The sequence below is a fragment of the Mastomys coucha genome, unplaced genomic scaffold, assembly GCF_008632895.1.
Source record: "Mastomys coucha isolate ucsf_1 unplaced genomic scaffold, UCSF_Mcou_1 pScaffold22, whole genome shotgun sequence".
Classification (NCBI taxonomy): Eukaryota; Metazoa; Chordata; class Mammalia; order Rodentia; family Muridae; genus Mastomys; species Mastomys coucha.
The window spans coordinates 81,248,475-81,270,110 of NW_022196905.1; the positions used below are offsets into that span (position 1 = coordinate 81,248,475).

The following is a 21,636-nucleotide window of genomic DNA, read 5'->3' on the forward strand; positions in this document are numbered from 1 at the left end:
CATTCTGTTGCGTCTAACAGTGTCTGGAATAATTGGATAGATTACCAGTAATTTTGACCTCTTGCTGTTTTTGGAAGATTGGTGCTGTGTCATATTCCCTGTACAGTTCATCCTTCTACTTGAGGAAGTTTGGCATGTTACAGAGGAAAAAGTCAAGTGTTGATTTTAGCTTGCTGGTAGGACTAGTGGTCAGGGAGTCCATGTCAAGACTATTTTGAAGCAAAGACTGGGAATTCTGGGCCAGATACCCACAAGGGGAACTATTTGTGACCAAATGTCTGCTGGACAGAGGAGTACAGGTAGCTTTTCTGAGTGATCAGAGAGATTGGAGAGCTTGTAAGGGTAGCCTAGGCCAAGAGTAGAGGGTGTCCAGGCATGTACCCAGGACTGCTTCTGTTGGTGATAGGTAAGAGCTGTGTCTGTGGGTAAAAATCAAAGGAAAGGGAGCCTGTATACTCGATGTGTGTAAAACACAGTGAGATAAGTGATCACAGCTAGAGAAATGGGATTTATAGTTCCTGGTTTAGATGCTTTATGATTTAACTTAACATGAGACATAAGCAGACAATAAGACAAAGTATTTGGAATATTATATACTTTCCACTTAGCTATGATATAATCCAGCCTGGATTATAACATATAACTCTCTAGATGTTCATGTGTTTAAAAGGCTCTTTTCCATTCTCATTATCATCTCTCAGCGTTTAGAAGATGCTCAACCACAGCCTGTACCCTTGAAAAGAAGTCTCTGATCACAGTTCACTTATGTTTTTCCAGGTAGCCCAGCCATGACTCACAGAAATCTGACATCCTCCAGTCTCAATGACATTTCTGATAAACCAGAGAAAGACCAGGTAAGCAGAGACTTCCTTTCTTTAAGATTTAAGATAGACCAAGTATCTAAGGGATGCTGGGTTGACTTAGAGAGAGTGGTTGTCACCACTAAAATGAACCAAGGTTATGTGAGGAGGGGAGTTTCATCTTTTTCTAGGGAAGGAAGCAAGCTGTGTGACTCAGAGAAGCAGATGGTTCTTGGCTTTGGCTTTGTGGTGCATTCTCCTGTCCCTTTTAGCTTAGGAGCTGGAGTCTGCTTAGTCTGTGTTGTAGGGATTAAGTGCAGGTATTTTATGAAAAAATGTTTTGGTGTACTATGAAAGGCTGGCTGAGAGGTGCTGGTGATTCACAATTTGGGGGAGAGGGTGTTCATCAATTAAAGGTAATGTTAATGTCACATCAATTGTCTGTGTGTTTGTGAGCACTTATCATAAGTGTCCATTCATAACAAAGAGCAAACAGTTTAAATCACTGCTATTTTTTCTTTTGAAAAGAATATGTTGTAAACTGAGTCACTTTCCTAGTTGGCTGGGTGTCTACAGAGAGATTATATTTCAACTGCATAACATATTGATACTTCCTGATGAAAAAAATCAAGACTTCAAAGAAATGAAAGTTCCATGTTTTAAGCTAACAAAGGGACCATTTGGTAACATGTTCTCTGTACATACATGATGATGATCTGAGTTCTCTCCCCAGCATCCACACTAAAAACAAAACAGCCAAGTTCTGCTAAGCACACGGATAGTTCCAGGGCTGGGGAGGCAGAGACAGGAGGATCCCTGGGATTTGCTGGCCAGCCAGTCCAGTACGATTAGTGAGTTGCAGGTTTAGTGAGAGGCACACTCTCAAAATAGTGAGTGATTGATGAAAAACATCCAGTATCAACCTTTGATCTTCACACACATGCATACACACACATACACCATACAAATACACACATGCATGTATACACATACACATATACATATACATATATACATACACATATATACATACACAAACACATACATATACACAAACACATATACACACATACATATACATACACACAGATACACATACAAATACACACATGCATCTATACACATACACACATACATATACATATATACATACACAAACACATACATATACACAAACACATACACACATACATATACATACACACAGATACACATACAAATACACACATGCATCTATACACATACACACATACATATACACATACACAAACACATACACACATACATATACATACACACAGATACACACATATGCACACACATGCACATATATACACATACACACATACATACACACACATATATACACATATATACACACATATACACACACATTCTTCCCCCATACATTGCAAAAATTCACAAATGTTGTAGACAGACAAAACTCTGAACATACACACTCATGTATACATGCTTTCCCCATACATTGCATATATTCACAAATACTGTAGACACACAAACCTCTGAACGCATATATACATACACACTTCCTCCATATATAGTATATATTCACAAGTATTATTGGCATACAAACCTCTGAACACACACACACACACACACACACACACACACTGAGTTACAGGATAAATAGTAGGGGACATAATTGAGAAAATGTGGTTTTGATGCTTGTTTCAAAACTAGGTATGTAATGGGCCCAGCTTTCCCCCTCTGTTAAGTGGAAAAAATAGTACTTGATGTATATATCAGAAAACCAAGCATCTGGTTTTTGCTCTTGTAACCTCCTCTTGTGTCCTTTGATATAACACAGAACACAATTCCAGTTGGCTTCATGCTTAGCACACTAACGCTATCATTCCCATGGCCTTATTCTTTATCTCTGTCTCTTTAAGTAGGGTAACATTGGCAATCTTTTTCCATACCTTGCTATTTTTTTTCTACAAAAAGCAATATTTATGACAGTGTTCTTTTTTAAACTGGCAGTCCTTGTAGTAATGACAGAGTTTTATAGGCCTTGGTGAATTCTCAAAAGTACAGAAAAGGTGAAATTACTCTCTGACGTATGAAATGGCTCTTGGAGTCTTTCAACTTTCTCATTGGTGCTTCCTTAAAAGGCCGTTCTTTGCCTAGATTGGATCTCTAGAAGAACCTTTGCAGCTGATCTCTTGCTCCCATTTTCTGTCAGTTCAACATGCTTTCTGTATCATTGCCCTCCTTTTTCCTGTGGATTAGAAGCATAATAGGTTTCTAGCACCCAGAGTTTGACATTTCCCCGAGATCGAATGTCTTTCTTATCTTTATCTGCTGGTGTTTGTGGGAGAGGCCTCTCTATTAGGACTGATCACCCCCTCCACATGACCTTGATATTCACTCCTGACTCCTTGGGCCTCTGTCTACAAACCCTGACCTGGTTAGTTTTTCTGCCTTCTTCTGCGTCTTCTGGACATGGCCAGAGATCAGGAAGTTTGCTTTGTGAATGTGTTGGTAAGTATTTACTTGTGGCAGAACTTGGACCCTTAGAATTTTCTTCAAAGCTGCTGAGCTCACTGTGGCTCCACTCATCTTTTACTGATAAGTGCTAATTATATGTGCCCTCTGACAGGGGACTTGAACTTGGATAAGGCCACAGCAATTAGGGTTAGGCGTATGTGTTTGATACATTTTTGAATAAGTCTTCTTTTATTGGGGACAACCATCTTTAGCCAGAAATTTGTGACCAGGCAGCTGGCAAATGTTGACTGGGAGAAATATCTTACTTTGTTGGGTCTCTTCAAACCTGGGCATATGTAAAGGAAATTCCATAGCTTACAACAAGAATTACATCAAATTTCACTTTAAGGATCAGAATACACTGGAGCATCATTGGCTTTGGTTGTTGATTTTTATATAAAATGTGTGTGGATTGAGTTCTAGAAATCAACTTTCCTTGCCTCCCAGTAGCTTCTCAGACTAGCTGAGGCTGAGGTTAAGGTGATGATCAAAGACTCAGCTCGGGGCTTTTCCTCATTCTGTTTTCAAAGCTAGTAAATGAAAGTTAGCCGGCATATCTTGAGAGAAATTATGTACCCAGTCATAGCTGCTACCAGCCAGTTTATCAGTGAGGTCCTTCTCTGTGGCCTGCTTCCTTCCAGAGGCTGGAAGAGGAGCTTAAACTGACCCACAGTCTTGTCTCCCATCAGACATGGAGGATGGGGTAAAAGCGAGCTAATGCTTCCCATGCAGAAGCGCTTGAAGCCTTTTAAGGCAAAAGAAAGTCAGACTTGCAAGTAGATGAAGCTCTGGTAACCCCAGGTTTTATTTCTGTAACCTGTTTTAATACCATAAGCTTAGTTTTTTTTTCTCTTTTCTTTCTTTCTTTTTTAACCTATTTTTCCTCTGGCTAGGTGGGGAAAACAGGTTGCCAGGCACAAATTTGTTTTGAAAAAAAAGCTTTTATAATTAATTAGCCAATGTCCTGGGAGTGAGTTTGGCAGTGAAGTAAAACTCATCCCGTGTGCTTTTCCAAGTTGGCTTCCCAAACGTCCATCCAACTGCTGAGGAAGTTTCAGACTGAGTGATGGTTCTGACTGCTTATACTCTGAACAGTTGCGACCTTGCTTCATAGCTCCCGGCAGCTACAGAACTTCCTACTAGACAAAAGGTGGGCTTTATGTTCAGAGTCCCGAAGAGGAACAGAGTGGCTCTTTCTGACAGCTACAGGATGACACGATCTGAGGGTAGATTTTAAATGAGTTTCTGTTTGGGGGGAAGCAGAAGAAACAAATCTATGGACTGCACTTTTTCTTCCTCTCTCTGCCAAGCCCATGCACTTAGGATTTCAGCAGTGGCTGCCCGATTGAAAAAATAGCTCAAAACAGTTAAGAGCAGCAGAAAAGCATAGCCCCAATGGAGCGATGCAGTGCTCCAACCGCATCCCTGCTTGGATGTGATGGTTATTAAGCAGAAAAACACCTGCGAGGAGGAGTACATTTACAAATACATCTGGAACACATAGACTTGTGCATCTAAATAAATAATCTGGTTCTCTTTTCTTTCTTTCTTATTTATTTATTTTTTTAGTTATTGCTCTGGAATGTTCTTTTGGATGAGCCAGATAATTTTCCCAGTTGTCTTTGCTTGGCCTTCTGTATTCCTTTGCTCCTTCTCTGATTTTTGAGAAATGAAGCTGCAGGAGAGACATGATGCAGAAGCAAGGCTTGGATATCAGTTTCCATGATATAATCTTAAGACAGCCAGGACGGTGCATTTTTTTTCTTCCTAGCACCAGGGATCACATCTAGGGTTTGGTACCTAAGGTACAAGTCTACAAGCACTGAGCGACATCTGCAGCACAAATATGGTGATCCTCATCATTATCTTGTTAGCTTTAAGTCTCAGAGATGCTTATATAGCTTTATAGGGCTTGACTCTACAGGCTGTGAACGGTGCAGTGGTATCTGACACTTGCAGATTCAGTGTTGGGGGAAATTGCATCCTATAGATCCACATTGCATGTAGTAGAGATCAAAGCCCTTTGCAGAGTCCAAGGAATACAATGGACAGGTCACATGACCTTGTAACATCTTATCTGGTTACCTCATTGTTTAACAGCATTACCAGGCAAAGTATTACATAGGTCTCCTGGAGAAATTTGATCTGGGATTAGTGTTTTTAAAGTATAGCAGGATTACTCTAAGCATTATCTACTGTCTATTATCTTTAACTATACTCAGAAGCCTTGATTTTTATTTTTGAAGTGGTGTTGGTCATTTATAGAAATAAGTGTAAATTTAAGTATTTTCAGAAAGTAAGTGGATAAACCATTAAATATCTGAATTTGAAATTGCTGTCTTGACAACTATCAGATAGAATCTAGAAGGGCAGAGTCTGTGACTGCCTGCCTGCCTGCTGTTCTTGTTACTCTACACACACAATGCAGGATTGGCTAGAACTAGCTCAGCTGCAGGGGATGTTTTCATGGCTTCAGAGAAGAATCTCCATCCTGAAGGCAGGATACAGGTTCTTTCATATTCACAGAGATAGACCTGCAGCAAGGCAGTGCCTTCTCTTCGCTGTGGGTCTGTTGATTATGGGTGGTCTGACTTCACTCTGCGGAAGAAGTTGCAGTAAGAACTTTTCTGAGGTTAGAATCTTGTCTTTCAAATGCTCTCAGGGACCTTTGGGACACTACTATGTCAGGAGAGCTCCAGAGTGACATCTGTGAAAACTAAGAACAAAAGCATGTTGTCGGTCCTTAGTTATTCTTAGTCTCTGCAGATTGGGTATTAACCATGAGCTTTCTCTTGTTTCCTTCAGCTGTCTGTGTGTGTTTGTGTGTGAGTTTACTTTTGTTTTATTTTCCAACGCATTTTAGCTAAAATAGAATTGTATAATTTCTCCCTTCTCTTTTCTCTCTCTCCTCTCAGGACTCACCCCCAACTCTCAAACAGATAGCCTATTTTTCTTTTATTATTATTGTTACGGACACACACACACACACACACACACACACGCGCGTGTGTGCGCACACGCACACATACACACACACGCACACACAGTTACTTATAAGAAAACAATCATCTGATGAGCCCACAGGACTCACCCCCAACTCTCAAGCAGATAGCCTATTTTTCTTTTATTATTATTGTTACAGACACAGACACACACACACACACACACACACACACATGCACACACACACACGCACACACAGTTACTTATAAAAATACAATCATCTAATGAGTCCATTTTTATTACTTGTTTGTATATCGTTTCCAGGCTGATCACTGTATTGCATAACCAATAAGGGGGCTCATCTCTGGGGGAGGCTCATTCTTCCTCTCTTAGCAGTTACTAGTTGCCTCTTGTCCTCTGGGCAGGGGTGGGACCCCGTGAGAGTCCTCCCCTTCTCCATAGCATGTATATTGATGTTGCCATTGTTTCTGGTCTTTTCTAAGGGAGCCATTTCTAAGAGAGACTGTTTCACAGCAGGTATCCTGGTATTCTGACTCTTAGAATGATTTCACTCCGTCTTCTGCTCTCTTCCCCGAGCCAAACATGCAGGAGCTGTGATATAGACATTTCTGTTGAGGCTGGGCTCTCCATGATCTTATCACCTCTATTGTTTCCAGTTGTGGTTTTCGATTGATCTTAAAAGAATCTTCTTAGATGCAGGACAATTGCTACACTTACCTCTGGGTATAAGGTACAATGGACAGTAGCTACACTTACCTCTGGGTATAAGGTACAATGGACAGTAGCTACACTTACCTCTGGGTATAAAGTACAATGGACAGTAGCTACACTTACCTCTGGGTATAAGGTACAATGGGCAGTAGCTACACTTACCTCTGGGTATAAGGTACAATGGGCAGTAGCTACACTTACCTGTGAGTATACGGGTACAATGGACAGTAGCTACACTTACCTCTGGGTATAAAGTACAATGGACAGTTGCTACACTTACCTCTGGGTATAAGGTACAATGGACAGTAGCTACACTTACCTCTGGGTATAAGGTACAATGGACAGTAGCTACACTTACCTCTGGGTATAAGGTACAATGGACAGTAGCTACACTTACCTGTGGGTATACGGGTACAATGGACAGTAGCTACACTTACCTCTGGGTATACGGGTACAATGGACAGTAGCTACACTTACCTCTGGGTATAAAGTACAATGGACAGTTGCTAACTTACCTGTGGGTATAGGGGTACAATGGAGAATGTTGTGAGGAATTCTGCTGCTCTGGAAAAGGGGCAGTGGTGGACTCTTTTCTGTGGTGCCTGACCTCACTAGCCTAGGAAACTGGCTACGTTTCTAGTCCCGGGCATGACTCCCTTCTTTTTGAGGTCAGGATGGGGGGTGTTGAGAGGTGAATAGTAAGATACAAGTGATACAAAGTGAAAATGAAAAAGTGGGGAGGGGAGGGGGTCTCCGATTGGGGAGGGGCAAGGGAAAAGGAGGGGCAGATAATACTAAGGTTGTTGGATAAAGCCTCAATCATACTATTTACATATTTACCAAAAGTTATGGACAGTGTGTGTGTGTGTGTGTGTGTGTGTGTGTGTGTGTGTGTGTGTGTGTGTATGTGTGTGTGTGTGTCTTAAAGGAAGTTATGCCACATGGGGTGGCATGCTCTCCCCAATAACAATGTATTAACAAAGCTCTCAGTACCAGGCACAAGAAACTGCATCTTGGATGGTTGGTCTGCATAGTGACTCCCAAAATAATATATCCTACTGGTATAGCACGTGTTTGCCTCTCAGAAGTAGAAGGCACAGTTCCTTGTATTAGTTAGGTTCTCTAGAGTAACAGAATGGATAGAATTAATATGCATGTAGGCATGTATGTGGTTATTTATTAGAGGGGTCTATAGGCTGTGGCCCGGCTGGTTCAACAATCACTAACTCCCAATAGGAAGACTCTAGCGCGCGTTTCATCAGTGAGCTAGGCTTGAGCTGCAAACCTGAAGAAGTATGTGCTAACAACACTGAAGGAATGCCTCAGCAGCACAGTAGATGATTTTGCCTATGAGGGTCAGCAGGGGAAAAGCCAAACTTCCTGTCTTTGTAGGCTGCTACCGGAAGGTATAGCCCAGATTCAGAATGGTTCCCTCACTTCCAGCGATCCAGATTTAGGGCGAGTCTTCTCCCTAAAGGGTACCATAAAGAAAATCCCTCTCAGAGTACTTAGCCCCTTGGATTGTAATGGATTCCAGATGTAGCCACACCCCTAAGGCTAAAGATACCAAACACTTCAGGCACAGGTCCTGGATGCTTTTGAGTTGTATCTAACCTGAAAGCTTCCTGTCCTGTGGTGTAGCTTTCATGGCACCAGAAAATCCTGTGTAAGCTGTAGTGGGAGGGGAAGAGTTAAACAGCCCCAACCAGGTACAGCACCTATACACCACAACAGTGGTCAGCCCAGCGAGATATCTGTGCGTGGGCCATGTGAGATATCACATATGGGTGGTCACCAACCGATGTCTGATCAGCTGTGTGTTTTTGATGGGAATGTGGGTGGTCACGTGACGCTTATCCTTAGGCTCCTTTTGAGTAGCATCAGTTTGCACGGAGACGGTCAACAGTGCTGACACCTGCCGTCCTCCTCTTTTAAACTAGGACTTGGACTTACTGTACTTTCCTTTCCTAGGTCTGTATTCTCTCCCATGTTTCAAATGCTTCAACCACCAGTGACTGTGAGAGTGGTTGGGCATGGATGTTAGTACAGGTTTAAAGTGTTACCTTAGAAACCTGGAAGTGACAGCGAAGGAGCAGTCTGCTAATTTTAGAATCAAGTCACCCATGCGCTAGGGTGGTTTGAATGTATTCACTTATGCAGAAATGGTCACTCATACCCTTGACGGTAGATTCTAGGCGTGAGTGAAACTCATTCATCTTTTGAGTCACAGAGCTTCCAAATAGGGTGGGATAACAAGCACCAAAAACCAAGTAAATCAACAGCACAATGAATAAATTGTAAATTTCCACCACAATGAATCTTGTCCTGACAACAAGACCAGGGGACTTGGGGATCAAAGCCGGTCATCAGTGGATTGGATCAAGGGAAGCCTTCCCCCGCCCCCAGGCTGAGAAAAAAGCAAGTGCAGAGGCTGAGGCAGGAATGAGTATGTTTTATTTAAAAAGCAGATAAAATAAATTCAGAGTGGTCGGCTGAAGCCAAGGTACAGGTGTGCAGTGGTAAAGGTGGCCAGGAACGCATCAGGGGGACCTTTTTATTTTATTATAAGTGCAGCGAAACACTATTTTTGGCTCTTTACCTGGAGAGTTGCATATTCTGATTTACATTTTAAAGCGTTCGCTGTGGATACTGTGGTAGGATGGAGGAATTTGCCAGTGTTCCGATCACCTGGTGGTGTTACTATATAAAGCATTGTGCGAGTGCCTCCGTGTATTAAATTGAGCGCACAATAACCCAACGAGACAAATTTCTTAACACATTAACCATAAATGTGGGGCCATAGTACCAGCAAAGGAAGTTCTTCTGTAGCACAGAGGAACTGTAGGAAATAGAGATTTCCTCGTTTAAAGTATTTCTTATGAACTGCTAAGCAATTATTCCACACTAATGAAAGCATTTAAACATTCCAATGTACTGTAAGTGGGCATAGTCATGCTATGAGAGACTAGTGAGAACTTTTGAGTGACTGGATTCATGTGGGCAGTCCTCTCTATGTCCCTGTGACTGAAATCAGTCATGCCACCTGAGTAATGGCACATGACTAATGCTACTAATGCTGTCTATACTGGAGGCAAAGCAGAGGGCTGGACACACAGCTGAGTGATTATGTTTGGAAAAGAACACTGGAGTGTGCAGGAAAATAGGATCATCTCCGAGTGGTTCTCTGGTACAGCCTTTCATTTTTTGTTTTCTGTCTCTCTGTCTGCCTGTCTCTTTGTCTGTCTCTGTTTCTTCTCTCTTTGGTCTCCCTTCCTCTGTGTGTGTGTGTGTGTGTGTGTGCGCGCGCGCGCGCGCGCACGTGCAAGAGTGCACAAATGTGCTGATGTACAGTCCAGATGCACATTTCAGATGTGCAGTCCAGATGTTGACATTGGGTGTCTTTCTCAATTGCTCTCTGTCTTCCTTTTTAAGCCTAGAGTTCATTGGCTTGGCTTGAATCTGTGATTAGTGAGCTGTAGGGATCTGGGACTACTGATACATTGCCACACACAACTTTTATGTGGTTGCTAGGGATCTAAATTACAGGTCCTCATAGTGTATGGATAAGCACTTCACTGAACAGCTATCTTCTCAGCACCTCGTGTCATAGTCTGGTCTGAACTTGAACTCTGAATGCCCAGTGCACTACATCCCTGCACTATACACATTTAATAAAAGGGTGCAGTTATGGAATGTCTTAAATAATAAACCAGCATTTGGGATATTAGATATTTCTTTTTTTCTCTTGTTCTTTTCAGTTTTCATTATTCTCCCTGTCATGATGTCCCGATCCCATGATTATCCTTATACTATGTTTCAGAGAGTAGTGCAATGTCCTTACCTGTAATCTTTTAGGTGTATTCTCATGTCACAAGTTACCGGTTTCTAAGTCCTCATCAAGCAATACTTGGAAGTGGAAAATTGTTACAGAGCCAAGAGCAATAGTTTGTAGGCATGGTTAAACAGTTTTTCTAAGGCCATGGTAATAAACCTGTGTAATAGTTATTATATCTATTTATGTATATATATAGGTAACCACTCTTTTCTGTTGTAACCCTATTGTCTATGTTTTTTTTTAAACCTCAATGTTCCTCAATTAAAAGTTTGCAAAATCCCTTTAAAATTTAAGCAATGCATATGTGAACAATTTATTTTAGCTCTTGAAAATAACAACTGTGAGCCACTGGACTTAAAGTCCCATGCTTTCTGGTTGCATGAGTACTTCTGCAATTACACAAATAAATAGGAATCCAGTGGAAACTACTGTATTCTTTTTGAAGGTTATATGGTATATATGAGTCAAGTTTCAGTCAAGCAATCTATTAATTGAAGCTAAGTTGTTATTTCCTTATGAATATAAGTGTGCCTATATGAAATGACCTTACTGCAATGTCCTGCTTTTCCTCATGAGTCTTTATAAAGACATTTTTTGAAGTGCAGCTACTGGGTCATCATTTATTGACAATCCAATTAACTTCCCAAAGGAGATACCAATTGTGTTCTAGATTATAAAAACATGTCTTCTACTACTAATGTACTCTTTACTGAGGTCAGACCTGAGTCTATCCTTAGAGCTTAGAGACCAGATGAAATAGAGACTCTTGGTGCTCCTACATTTGCTTCTTAGTTCGCCTTGCAGTTTTCTTTAGAAGTTTAAATGAAGACATTAAGACTGTGTTTATACTCCTAGTTTGATTGGATGGCCACTTTGGCTCATTACCTCTGTCCCAAGGCATGAATATCAAAAGCTCAGTGGCTGTAGCCTTGGCCACTTGAGTTTCTGTTGTCTTGGCTGAAGGCACTGCTGTTCTCAGCACGGAGGCAGCTGTAGAAGCTCTCTGGGACTTTCCGTGGCAATCCAGAGATGGCTTCTTCTCAGGAGGCCCTCTTGGTGGGCTGCACCTGGAAGGAAAAGAAAAACTGCCAGCTGAGCTGACAAACCTCTCTTGGAGGCACTGTTCTACACATGTGCAGTTTTGCTGTACCCAGACTTTCTCTTGTACCTCCCCTCCCCCGCTGCCCCCCGAATTCCTTGTTCCGCTGGAGAATTTTAAAGAAACCACTGGTGAGACGCTTAGCTTGGTATGGGGATAGGCTTTATCAGGTGCTTTAATGGAGACCTAGTAGCTGAGCAGGCTACCCCTTACATGGTGGCCCCTTTGTGGATTCTGCTGCTCCCCTCAACAGGGAATCTCTACAGAGCAGGAGTAGGGGATGTCAATGCACCCAAGGGGGTTATTCTATTCTTTTTTCAGGGGGTGGGAGAGTTGAGAGCTTCTTACTGTTTCCATGTCACTTGCCTAATGATCCAGAGGCTAGCTGATTTATTTGCCACATCTCATGATCTTGTTGGTCCTTCACAGGACTTCCTGACTTTTCCATGTGTAACCATCAATATCATGGTTTAACTCAAAGAACTGAACTGACATGAAAGCCATGCTTCCCTTTCTTTGGCCACCATATTAAAACCCCAGCAGTAATTTCTTCAATAATCTGAGAGCCAGTGAAGCATACCATGTAGTCATTCCTGCCTACTTGGTGTTCTGTGCATATATACCGAGAGAATGAAGATTACTGAACGATTGCCTAGGTAGCCATTGCAAATGTAGATTTTCAAAGCTGGCTACCATGTTGATCATTTAGTGGCCTTTAAAAAATTAATTAACCAATCAATTAATTTATGTGAGTATACTGTCACTCTCTCAGTCATACCAGAAGAGGGAATTTGGTCCCATTACAGGTGCTAGGAATTGAACTCAGGACCCCTAGAAGAGCAGTCAGTGCTCTTAACCACTGAGTCATCTCTCCAGCCCAACCATTTAGTGGCTTAAGCTGATAGTATTAAGATAACTGTCCCATTTCTAAGATAGCTGATTGAGTATTTTCCCTTGGAAGGAATCATTTACAATTGACAGAGATAGGGCCCTTCCTTACATGGATGCTTCAGAATGGTTAATATCAACTTTATATCTACTGGCAAACTTGAGGTTGTGTGAGATTAACTGTCCCAAAGTTAAATTTATTTAACAACAGAGCTGCACTCTGGTCTGCACGCCTGTGCTTGTAATCTGCAATGAACTCTGCCTGAAAGGATTAGGGTTGCTTTTAGGACTGAACCCACAGTCAAGGAGACAGGTGTCCAACTGATCACTTCTGGACTTTGAGGTACACATCCTGCTGGATGAACTAATTACTGAATTAGTATTTAAAAATTTCAAGAGACTCTTAAGGGTCTGACAGTGTCTAGTTGGACATTTCTGCTGCCATGGTGATTAAAAGATGTCACTCAGTATATCTTTCCTAGATTAGATTGATGGCCATCAGCGAGAAAAGGTATATATATATATGTATATATATATATACATATATATATACACATATACATATATATGTTTTTTTTTGGATGTGTATGTATCAACATGGTAGGGGTGATGGTGGTGATGTATGTATATTTATACATGCATGCACATGTGTGCTCCCTCATGTATGCACATGTAGAAGCCAAAGGATGACAGAGAATCTCTTCCTTTACTGCTCTCCACCTTTGTTTTGTAGACAGGGTATCTTACTAAACTTGATGTTTGCCATTTTGTGTAGATTGGCTGGGAAGCAAGCCATTAGTGTCTGTCTGTCTCCATCCCTTCCACACTGGGGTTAAAGATATTAGACATTTGTCTTTAACCTGGGTACTGGGGATTCAGTCTTAAGACCTCATTTGCGTACGACAAGCACTTTTCCCACTAAGCAATCCTGTCAACCCCGTGGCAAGATGATGCGTGATCTCAGATAGGGTGATCCATACAGTTCAGTAAAACAAAGGTAGCAGAGCAGTCTAGAGCAGGCAATGAAAGACAAAGAGGTGCTTTGGAACCTCTTGGCCATTTAGAGAACATAAATAATGGAAGCCAAGGATAGTGGCCAAATGAGACATGCATCCTCAGGGAAGTGGAGAAAAATAAGCAAAATTGCCACTGTCTATTGTTTAACAATACAAGCAACTGAATTCTCCAGCAAATGGGAAATACTGTAGTTTTACTATTCTTTGAGTAGTGGTCCCAAACTTTCCAGTTCTTATGAAATACATTATTCTGTTGCTGTGTCTCTGTAGATAGTGTTCCTGGTCAAATTAACAAAATCAGATTAGATTGACAAGTTAACATGCTTATGGACGAAAGTGGACAATCCAGTTAGAACCAATTTGATTGATTAATCTTCATTTGCTTTACTGAAACGCCTCATGGCTGTTTTATGTCTGATTTTCTGGATGCATCCTCACCATGGACAGAGTCACCTCCAGGTCATCAACACTAAAGATGCATACATACAATTGTAATTTTTTTTTTTTGATAGTGGAAAAAGCACTGTAGTTGAACTTTGACCTTAGGCTCATGTAGGGAACAGCACTGAAGACAATGAGGACTAAGTCTTAAGTCTTTTGAGTTTCAATTTTCTGGTTCATAGCACAGAATTGTAATTCACTTAACACTGCCTACTTCATGGGGTGCTGGGTGGAAAGGGAGAGAGCATTTAATGGATCAGAGTTTGATGTATCTGAAACTGTGATACAAATCTTCACTAGCGTGGTTGCTCTTATTATTTAAATGAGCAATTGCCTTTCAGTTTGGGTTGTGCTTGCAGCAAGACTGGGTAGGATACAAGCCAATTTTATTTTATACATTATTCCTCACGTTTTACACTTATATTGCTAATTTGGCCCATAATATTTTGTGCTCTTACCTTTTGTTTTATACTGATTTTCCCTTCCTGTAAAGAAATGTGTCTGACAGTCCACCATTAATTTCATCATCACATCTACATTTATGCTGGACTCAAAAGTTTATTTTTTTTTACCCTCCTAAGTCCTACCGTTTTGAATTTTTATTTTTATGTGTATGGCTGTTTTGCCTGCACATAATATGATACCCTGGAGTTAGAGATGGTTGTGAGACCCCATGTGGGAATTGAGAGTCAAGTCTAGGCCTCCTGGAAGAACAACCCAGTGCTCTATCTGCTGAGCCATCTCTCTAGTCTGGGCGCCATTCACTTTGAGATATAGCAGTAACACTTACCTTGAGCCCCACCATTAAATATTCTAGCAGATGTAATTGTTCCAGGTTTGAATTTATGACACGATTTGGAACCTACTATGTGCATTATTAAATTGTTACATGGTGTGTATTGTTTTTAGTGTGTCTACCTTCTGCACGTGGGGAGAGTTAGGGGACTAGTGAACTGATTTCCGATAGGAATCTTTGCTAAATTTAAGTAAATGAACATAAAATTTTTTCATAGTAAAGTGTTTTTGCTATTGTTTTTGGTTGGTGTTTTTATTTTGTTTTTTTGTTTTGTTTTGTTTTGAATTTTTTTGTTTTTTAATGTTTAAGACAGAGTTTCTCCGTGTAGCCTTGACTGTCCTGGAACTTGCTCTGTAGACCAGATTGGGCTCAAACTTATAGTGATCTACCTGCTTCTGCCTCCCAAGTGCTAGGATTAAAGGTGTGTGCCACCACTGCCTGGCATAAAGTGGTTTCCTAAACTGTTGCTTTTATCTTTTCACTATGCTGAAATTTCTTCTTATATTCATTGGTGGTATATCTTAATAAGTGAACTAGTTGCTTGAAACATAGATTCTTGCCTATCTCATATATTCATGTATTTTTTTCCTTGCTTAGGACAATCATCAAAATGCTAACATTTTAGAAACGAAACAGTTTATGGTTTAATTTATGAAAATCGACTTACATGACATGTTTTCTTGTTATAAAAACTAAATGAACATTGTTAACCAGCTGACTGGTTTACTTTAAAGAAACCATCACAGAATTTTTATTTAAATAAAAGATAATATGTCTCAAGGATGTACTGGAAAGAGAGCTGTCAGCACACAAAGATGTCTTTTTCCAGGTGACATGGCTCTATACTACCCATGCAGGGCACATTTCAGATCTGGACCAACTTTTGTGGGCGTGACATGGAATTGTGTGAAATTGGAGTGGGGGGAATATCAAGCTTTGAAAGGCAGTTTACCATCAAATTGAATTTATTAAAACTGTCTCTGCTAGTTCTTTACTTTGTAACTCTTATGTTTGCCCATTTTCTTATGGTTAGGTCCCTAGGGTAACATCACAGTCATTGCCACATTCAAACCTAGCTGCTTATCAGGATGACTTGTTTCAAAAAAACTTCCCATCCAGAAACAAAGGGAGTTCCCACTGTGCTTTCAGTGGGAAGGCTCAGTTCTCAAATGGAACTTAGAGCCAGGTTGTTTTTAAACAGTATTTTTAATATCATTGAATCTGAGAAACTAGAGCTTTCAATCCATAGCCTATAAGAGGCTGAGCTTGAGGTAAGAGCAGGTGCCTCAGTAATTGACTGTGCTGTTGCATGCTGTTGTGATCTCTAAGAATGGATTCCCAGCCACTGCGGTTTAGAAGGAAGAACTTGTCTGGAAAAGTCAACAGTAACTCCTACTATTTACAGTACTTGTGAAGCTCCCTCCCGTTCAAAGCAGTGAATTTTTTCAGACTGGGATTTTTCATCAGGACCCTGTGAAAACATCTGTAAGATTGTGTGATGAGGTGCTTTTTCATTGAGAGATAGAAGTATTATTCTCCTCCCATGAGACTCTGACACTCCCTGAAGGACATCCTACTAATAGAACCCACCAGTGGGCATTCCGAAAGACTTAGATTTATGTTCACAGTTTGAATTTCAATGATACGTATAAAAAGCACAATTATGTATTCATTTTTAAAAGTTTTTAACGTGTCTAAGTAGAACAACATTCAGGTTTCATTAAAATAAAGTTTGCAAACAAGAACAAATAAAATAAAAGATCATTAGGAAGTTCTCTACTCTAGTCGCATCAAGGGTTGTATACTCTGTGTGTGTGCATGCATGCGTGCATGTGTGTGTGTGTGTGTGTGTGTGTGCCTCATAGTCTAACCTATGGAATGGGCTATCCTGGCTTCATTTCAGCTCTTCCTTCTTGCTCTGAGCTCCGAGCTTGTAATACTTCAGTGTGGAAGGATAGAGGAAATGATTCAAATACTTGGGGAGAAAAATCTCAAGTCCTTCTCTAGTTTTCTTGCTAGGAGACATGTGTTTGTCTTGGTGGGGCAGAAGATTTTGATTTTTATCATCTCCGGGATGCTGATTCAGAGCCCGGTGTCTACTGATTGCTGAGTGAGTTTGTGCAGTCTGTATCCCTCTATGCTTTACAAACACCTTAGTTAAAAATAAGGCATTGCGTCTTTGTGTTCTTGTGACAATAAAAGGGGATGGGCTAAAGTGCAGAGGGGGAAAAAGGTTGAATCCAAGCTATTCCAGGGACTCTGGTTGTAGCTCATGATAGATCACCTGCCTTACATGCAGGAAGACCTATTCCAGCCCCAGTACCAAAGGAAAACAAAAGCAAACAACTGCTTATCTTCAGCTCTGCCCCTGGCTCTCTTGAAAGTGTAGGAGTGGGACATACCAAGCAGGAAAATGCCTCGTGTAAGATGGAGCAAGAGTGTATTTTTTTTTTTTATAGTTCTTGAGTGGTCCAAGAGAAAGTAGCAAGATAGAGCATGAGTGTATTGTTTCTGTTTTAATTGGAATAGAGCACAATCTAGTATGACTCTGCATTAAAATTATTCTATAGATCCAGATAGGCAAGATGTATGTTGGTGAAATGTTCTCCTCCCCTGTTTTCTCAACAGTAACAAGGCATTATACAATCTATGCCGATCCATTATCTATTATATTTACATTCATATAAACCACTATGATGTTAAACTACAGCACATAGGAAGCTGAGAGTAGCCTGAGGATATATGGCAATGTGTGGCAGGCTTCTCTGTGAAGGAGACACAGACACATTGCTTACTGCTGCTGCTGCTCTACTGTCTTCATGGCGAAGCCTAGGGTGATGTCCAGAGTCTAACATCTCCTCCCCAGAGTCTCTCTCCAGTGGGCGTGCAAGGGTCTCATTCTTAGTGATTCATTACAGCTTCAAGGAAGTCTTCCTTCTATGATAGCATGCTGCGGACTTTCCTGCCCAGGTCTTTACACATACAGTTTCCTTCAACTGAAATTCTATTCCCTATAGGCAGCTTACACTCACTCACTGTTTCTCTGTAAAGGTTATCTCTTGGTGGGGGCAGTTTTCAGTGAGTTTCCAGTCTAAGCCAGTACCTGCTATTGTAATATCTCATTATACACACACACACACACACACACACACACACACACACACACACCATGAGAGGCACATACACAGTGAGACATACACACACATACACACACACACACACACACACACACACACACAATGAAAGGCACATACACAATGAGACACACACACACACACGCACATATTAAGAGGCAGAATTTGGGGTTGCAATATGCCCGAGACAAAGTTCCAGTGGAACGGACTCTCAGACTCAGTATTCACGGACTCAAAGAGACTGTCACCCCTGATGGTTTTAGCCCTCCAAGTGCAGAATAAGAAGCTTGTAGGGAAACTCTTGTATAGTTTGCCTGGTTATCAGGATGATATTCATCCCTCAATTCTTCTTTTTCACTTTGTTGCTATTCTCTATTGTTCTAATTTGGTACATGTTCTTAGAGACCTCGGTGAAGAGTACATAAAAAAAACCCTACTGAATAAATAATTTCATGACTACTACAGATTTAATTACAGCTATACAGCTGCCTGTTTCATGTGCTGTTCTAGGGCCATATATGGTTGCTTGTACATCCAAGCCCTGGAAGGACTGGCTCAGTGTTTCCCAGAGGATAGTATTGAATTCTAAGAGATATGATAGTAGCCATTTGGAAGTCAATAGATAGTGTGATTTTTCTCCTGCTTACCCCTCACCCTGATCCTCACCCCACCCCAACCTGCATAACCACAGATGGACTTTCAATTGACAAGTTCTTGTTAGACTCGAGTCTTTAGGTACTGGAGCATCCATTCACATACACTTTAGGAGTTAGACTTGTCAGCCTGACACCACTTTTATTGCTGCTTGTGATTAGATAGCTGGATTTACTTCTACAATTAACCATTTGTGACATCTTTTAAACAGCATTTTAATAGGTTATCATTTCAGTCATTTTCTCTCCCAGTGGCATGAGAAAGGAATGGAGATGGGCTTAAGAGAATATGTCTGTGTTCAAGACAAACTCAAGAACAGTATGTCTGCTCTTGTGGGAGTATGACCTTGAGGAGCATGTCTTTAGCTTCTCTGGTTCACAGGAGAGCTAGGAGTGAACTCTCCCAGGTCCCTTCCAGTTCTAGAATCCTCTGAGTAGGAGTTAGCTGAGAAAGATGCTCTTGCCATTGACACATCTGGAGGACAGAGGGAGGGTTTCCAGCCCACAGTGTTCTGTGACTCCCATCTCCCGGCACTTAAAAATCACACACTTTCCATTCCTCTTACAGATTGGAGTGTATACAGCACTTAGCCTTAGAGAGGAACAGTTTTGGTTTTCATTGAGCATGTTTTCAGTTGGAAGGCTAATGCTTTGGTATTTAAGGTTTTATATGTCAAGGATTCATTTGAGTTTGTGATAAAAAAAATCTATGAACCTCTTCAGTTACAAATGTCCAATGTGATGAAAGCTCAAAGATTGCATGTAACTTGAGGGTGCCCGTGAACTCTCTGCAACCTCAACAGAACCCCAAGTTACCAACTACTGCTATTTTTGATCTCCGCAATGGAAGAACACTAGTTGTGAGGTCTGAAACATCAGCTCTGAGGTTTATATGGGGCTCAGGGCACAGCTTTGTTGGATTCCTAGGCTGCACTGGGGTCAGTCAAGGTTAGGTGGGATGTGGGGGACAGTGCCTTTCGCTTTCTTCACAAGAAAAGCATTCTGCATGGGTGTTTGTTTTACAGAGCCATTAACTTTCAACTCTTGGCTGCCTACGTTACCTCTGATGAGTTCGCCCTCCCACCTCTCGTGCCTGGAAACTTCTTGATTTTGAGAGAACAGTCTTCCCGTTTTCTTAGTTACCCCGGCTGGGATGTGTGCAGAGGAGAATACATGGAAAGCACTTCCCCTTCAATTCTAATTTTCTCTTAAGGTCACTAACCCCACAATACTAATTATGTTTGTTTGTTTGTTTTGACTTCATCTAGCTGTTCTCTATGCAACCTTTCTCCCTTTGAGGCAGCTAGAGGTTGCCGGGCAATGAAAGGAACCCTAGGCTTAAAATCTTCCTCTTGGGGGTGGAAACAAGAAGAGACTCTTACCGCGCTGCCTTTCAGATATTAATAGGTAGATCCAGAATTAGACATAAAGGATTTTCCCCCTCTCTGCTGAGCACAGTTGTTCAAGGACAAGGGTGTCATTCTGAGGGAGTTCAGATAGATACAATGGTGCAGACATCATGAGGAATTATATTTATTTTATACAATAGTTGCATTGAATGACCCACGCTCACCTCAGCCCTGGGTCCATCGGATACTGTAGCTTCATTGTGGGTGAATGTCTAGGACAGTCTTGAAGTCAAAGCTCCTGAGGCTATACATTTGGCATGATTAAATCCCCTGGGGAGTTTCCCTACTGTGGTTATACATCTAGAAATCTAAGCTCCAAACTCAGAGAAGAGTTTTCCCTTCACGATTTGGAAGGTTATGTTTGACTTTACAGTAGACGTGTGTAAGCAGCAGTTTATTTTTTTCCTTTGGGAAAGAAAGGGAATTTTTCCCGTCACTTCCTTGTGGTATTTTTATTTTTTATTTTTTATTTTTTTTGAGGGTTATGTTAAGAAAAGTCACCATTTATTGAGTATCTACTTTGCTAACTCAGCCACAATCCTGGGAGCTTTTCCCATAGTCACGTAATATGTGATTTGTCAACCTTGTCTGCAAATGAAGATACATGCAGAAGCTGACTCTGGCTTGATTAGCAGCTGTTCTGTAGGCTGACTAAGGGCACAGGTATGGTGAGCGCTCGCTCCTCAGATCCTCAGCAAAGTGTCTGTCCCTTGCCAGTGCTCCTGGGTTTGCCTTTGCTTCCGAGGACTCTTAGGGTTTCCTATGCTGTGCTCCACTCAAGGCTCTCTCTGCCGCATCTCTCCTCAACCTAGGGCCTCCACCCAGCCTACCTTTTGCTTTCTCTGGAATACGTGTTCACTCTCTGGGCACTGCAGAGGCTCTCTTGATTCAGAGCCTCTGCATTTCTTCACTCGATAAATTTCCTGTGCACGGGCATTCAAACCCTCTTTACTCCTCTTAACAGCTCTATCATGTAGTCTTTTGTGGTCCCCATTTCACAAATGAGAATACTCAGCTTGAAAAAATGAAGCAATTTGCCCAAGGTCTCATGGCTTGTGTGGGGAAGAGTCCGGATTCGTGGTCAGCTCGGTCTAATTACAAAGCACATCTTCTTGGTCTCCATTTGCATTCGGAATCACAGTTAGCAGTCCCCAGGCCACTGTGGAAGCTTAGATGGTAGTTAGCAGCCTTCAGCTTGAGTGTCTCCTTAGCTTTTTCTCCTTCCCTGATCTCATGCACATTACCATAATCTGTAGACCTCACTTTCTTCATGGGCAAGTGGAGCCAGATCATGATAGCTTATTTAAGAAAAGGTGACCGGCCGGGCAGTGATGGCACACGCCTTTAATCCCAGCACTTGGGAGGCAGAAGCAGGCAGATTT

At 41.4% G+C, this 21,636-nt stretch overlaps 1 protein-coding gene across 4 annotated transcripts in view; it reads left to right on the plus strand.

Moving 5' to 3' along the window:
- The window catches only part of Slc4a4 (solute carrier family 4 member 4), a 335,690-nt gene that overhangs the window by 191,152 nt on the left and 122,902 nt on the right, over positions 1-21,636 (plus strand). For all 4 annotated transcript variants that reach the window (XM_031342972.1, XM_031342970.1, XM_031342973.1 and 1 more), the window contains exon 7: positions 778-854. In XM_031342972.1, coding sequence (XP_031198832.1) covers positions 778-854 — 77 coding nt within the window. The remainder of the gene's footprint in view (positions 1-777; positions 855-21,636) is intronic.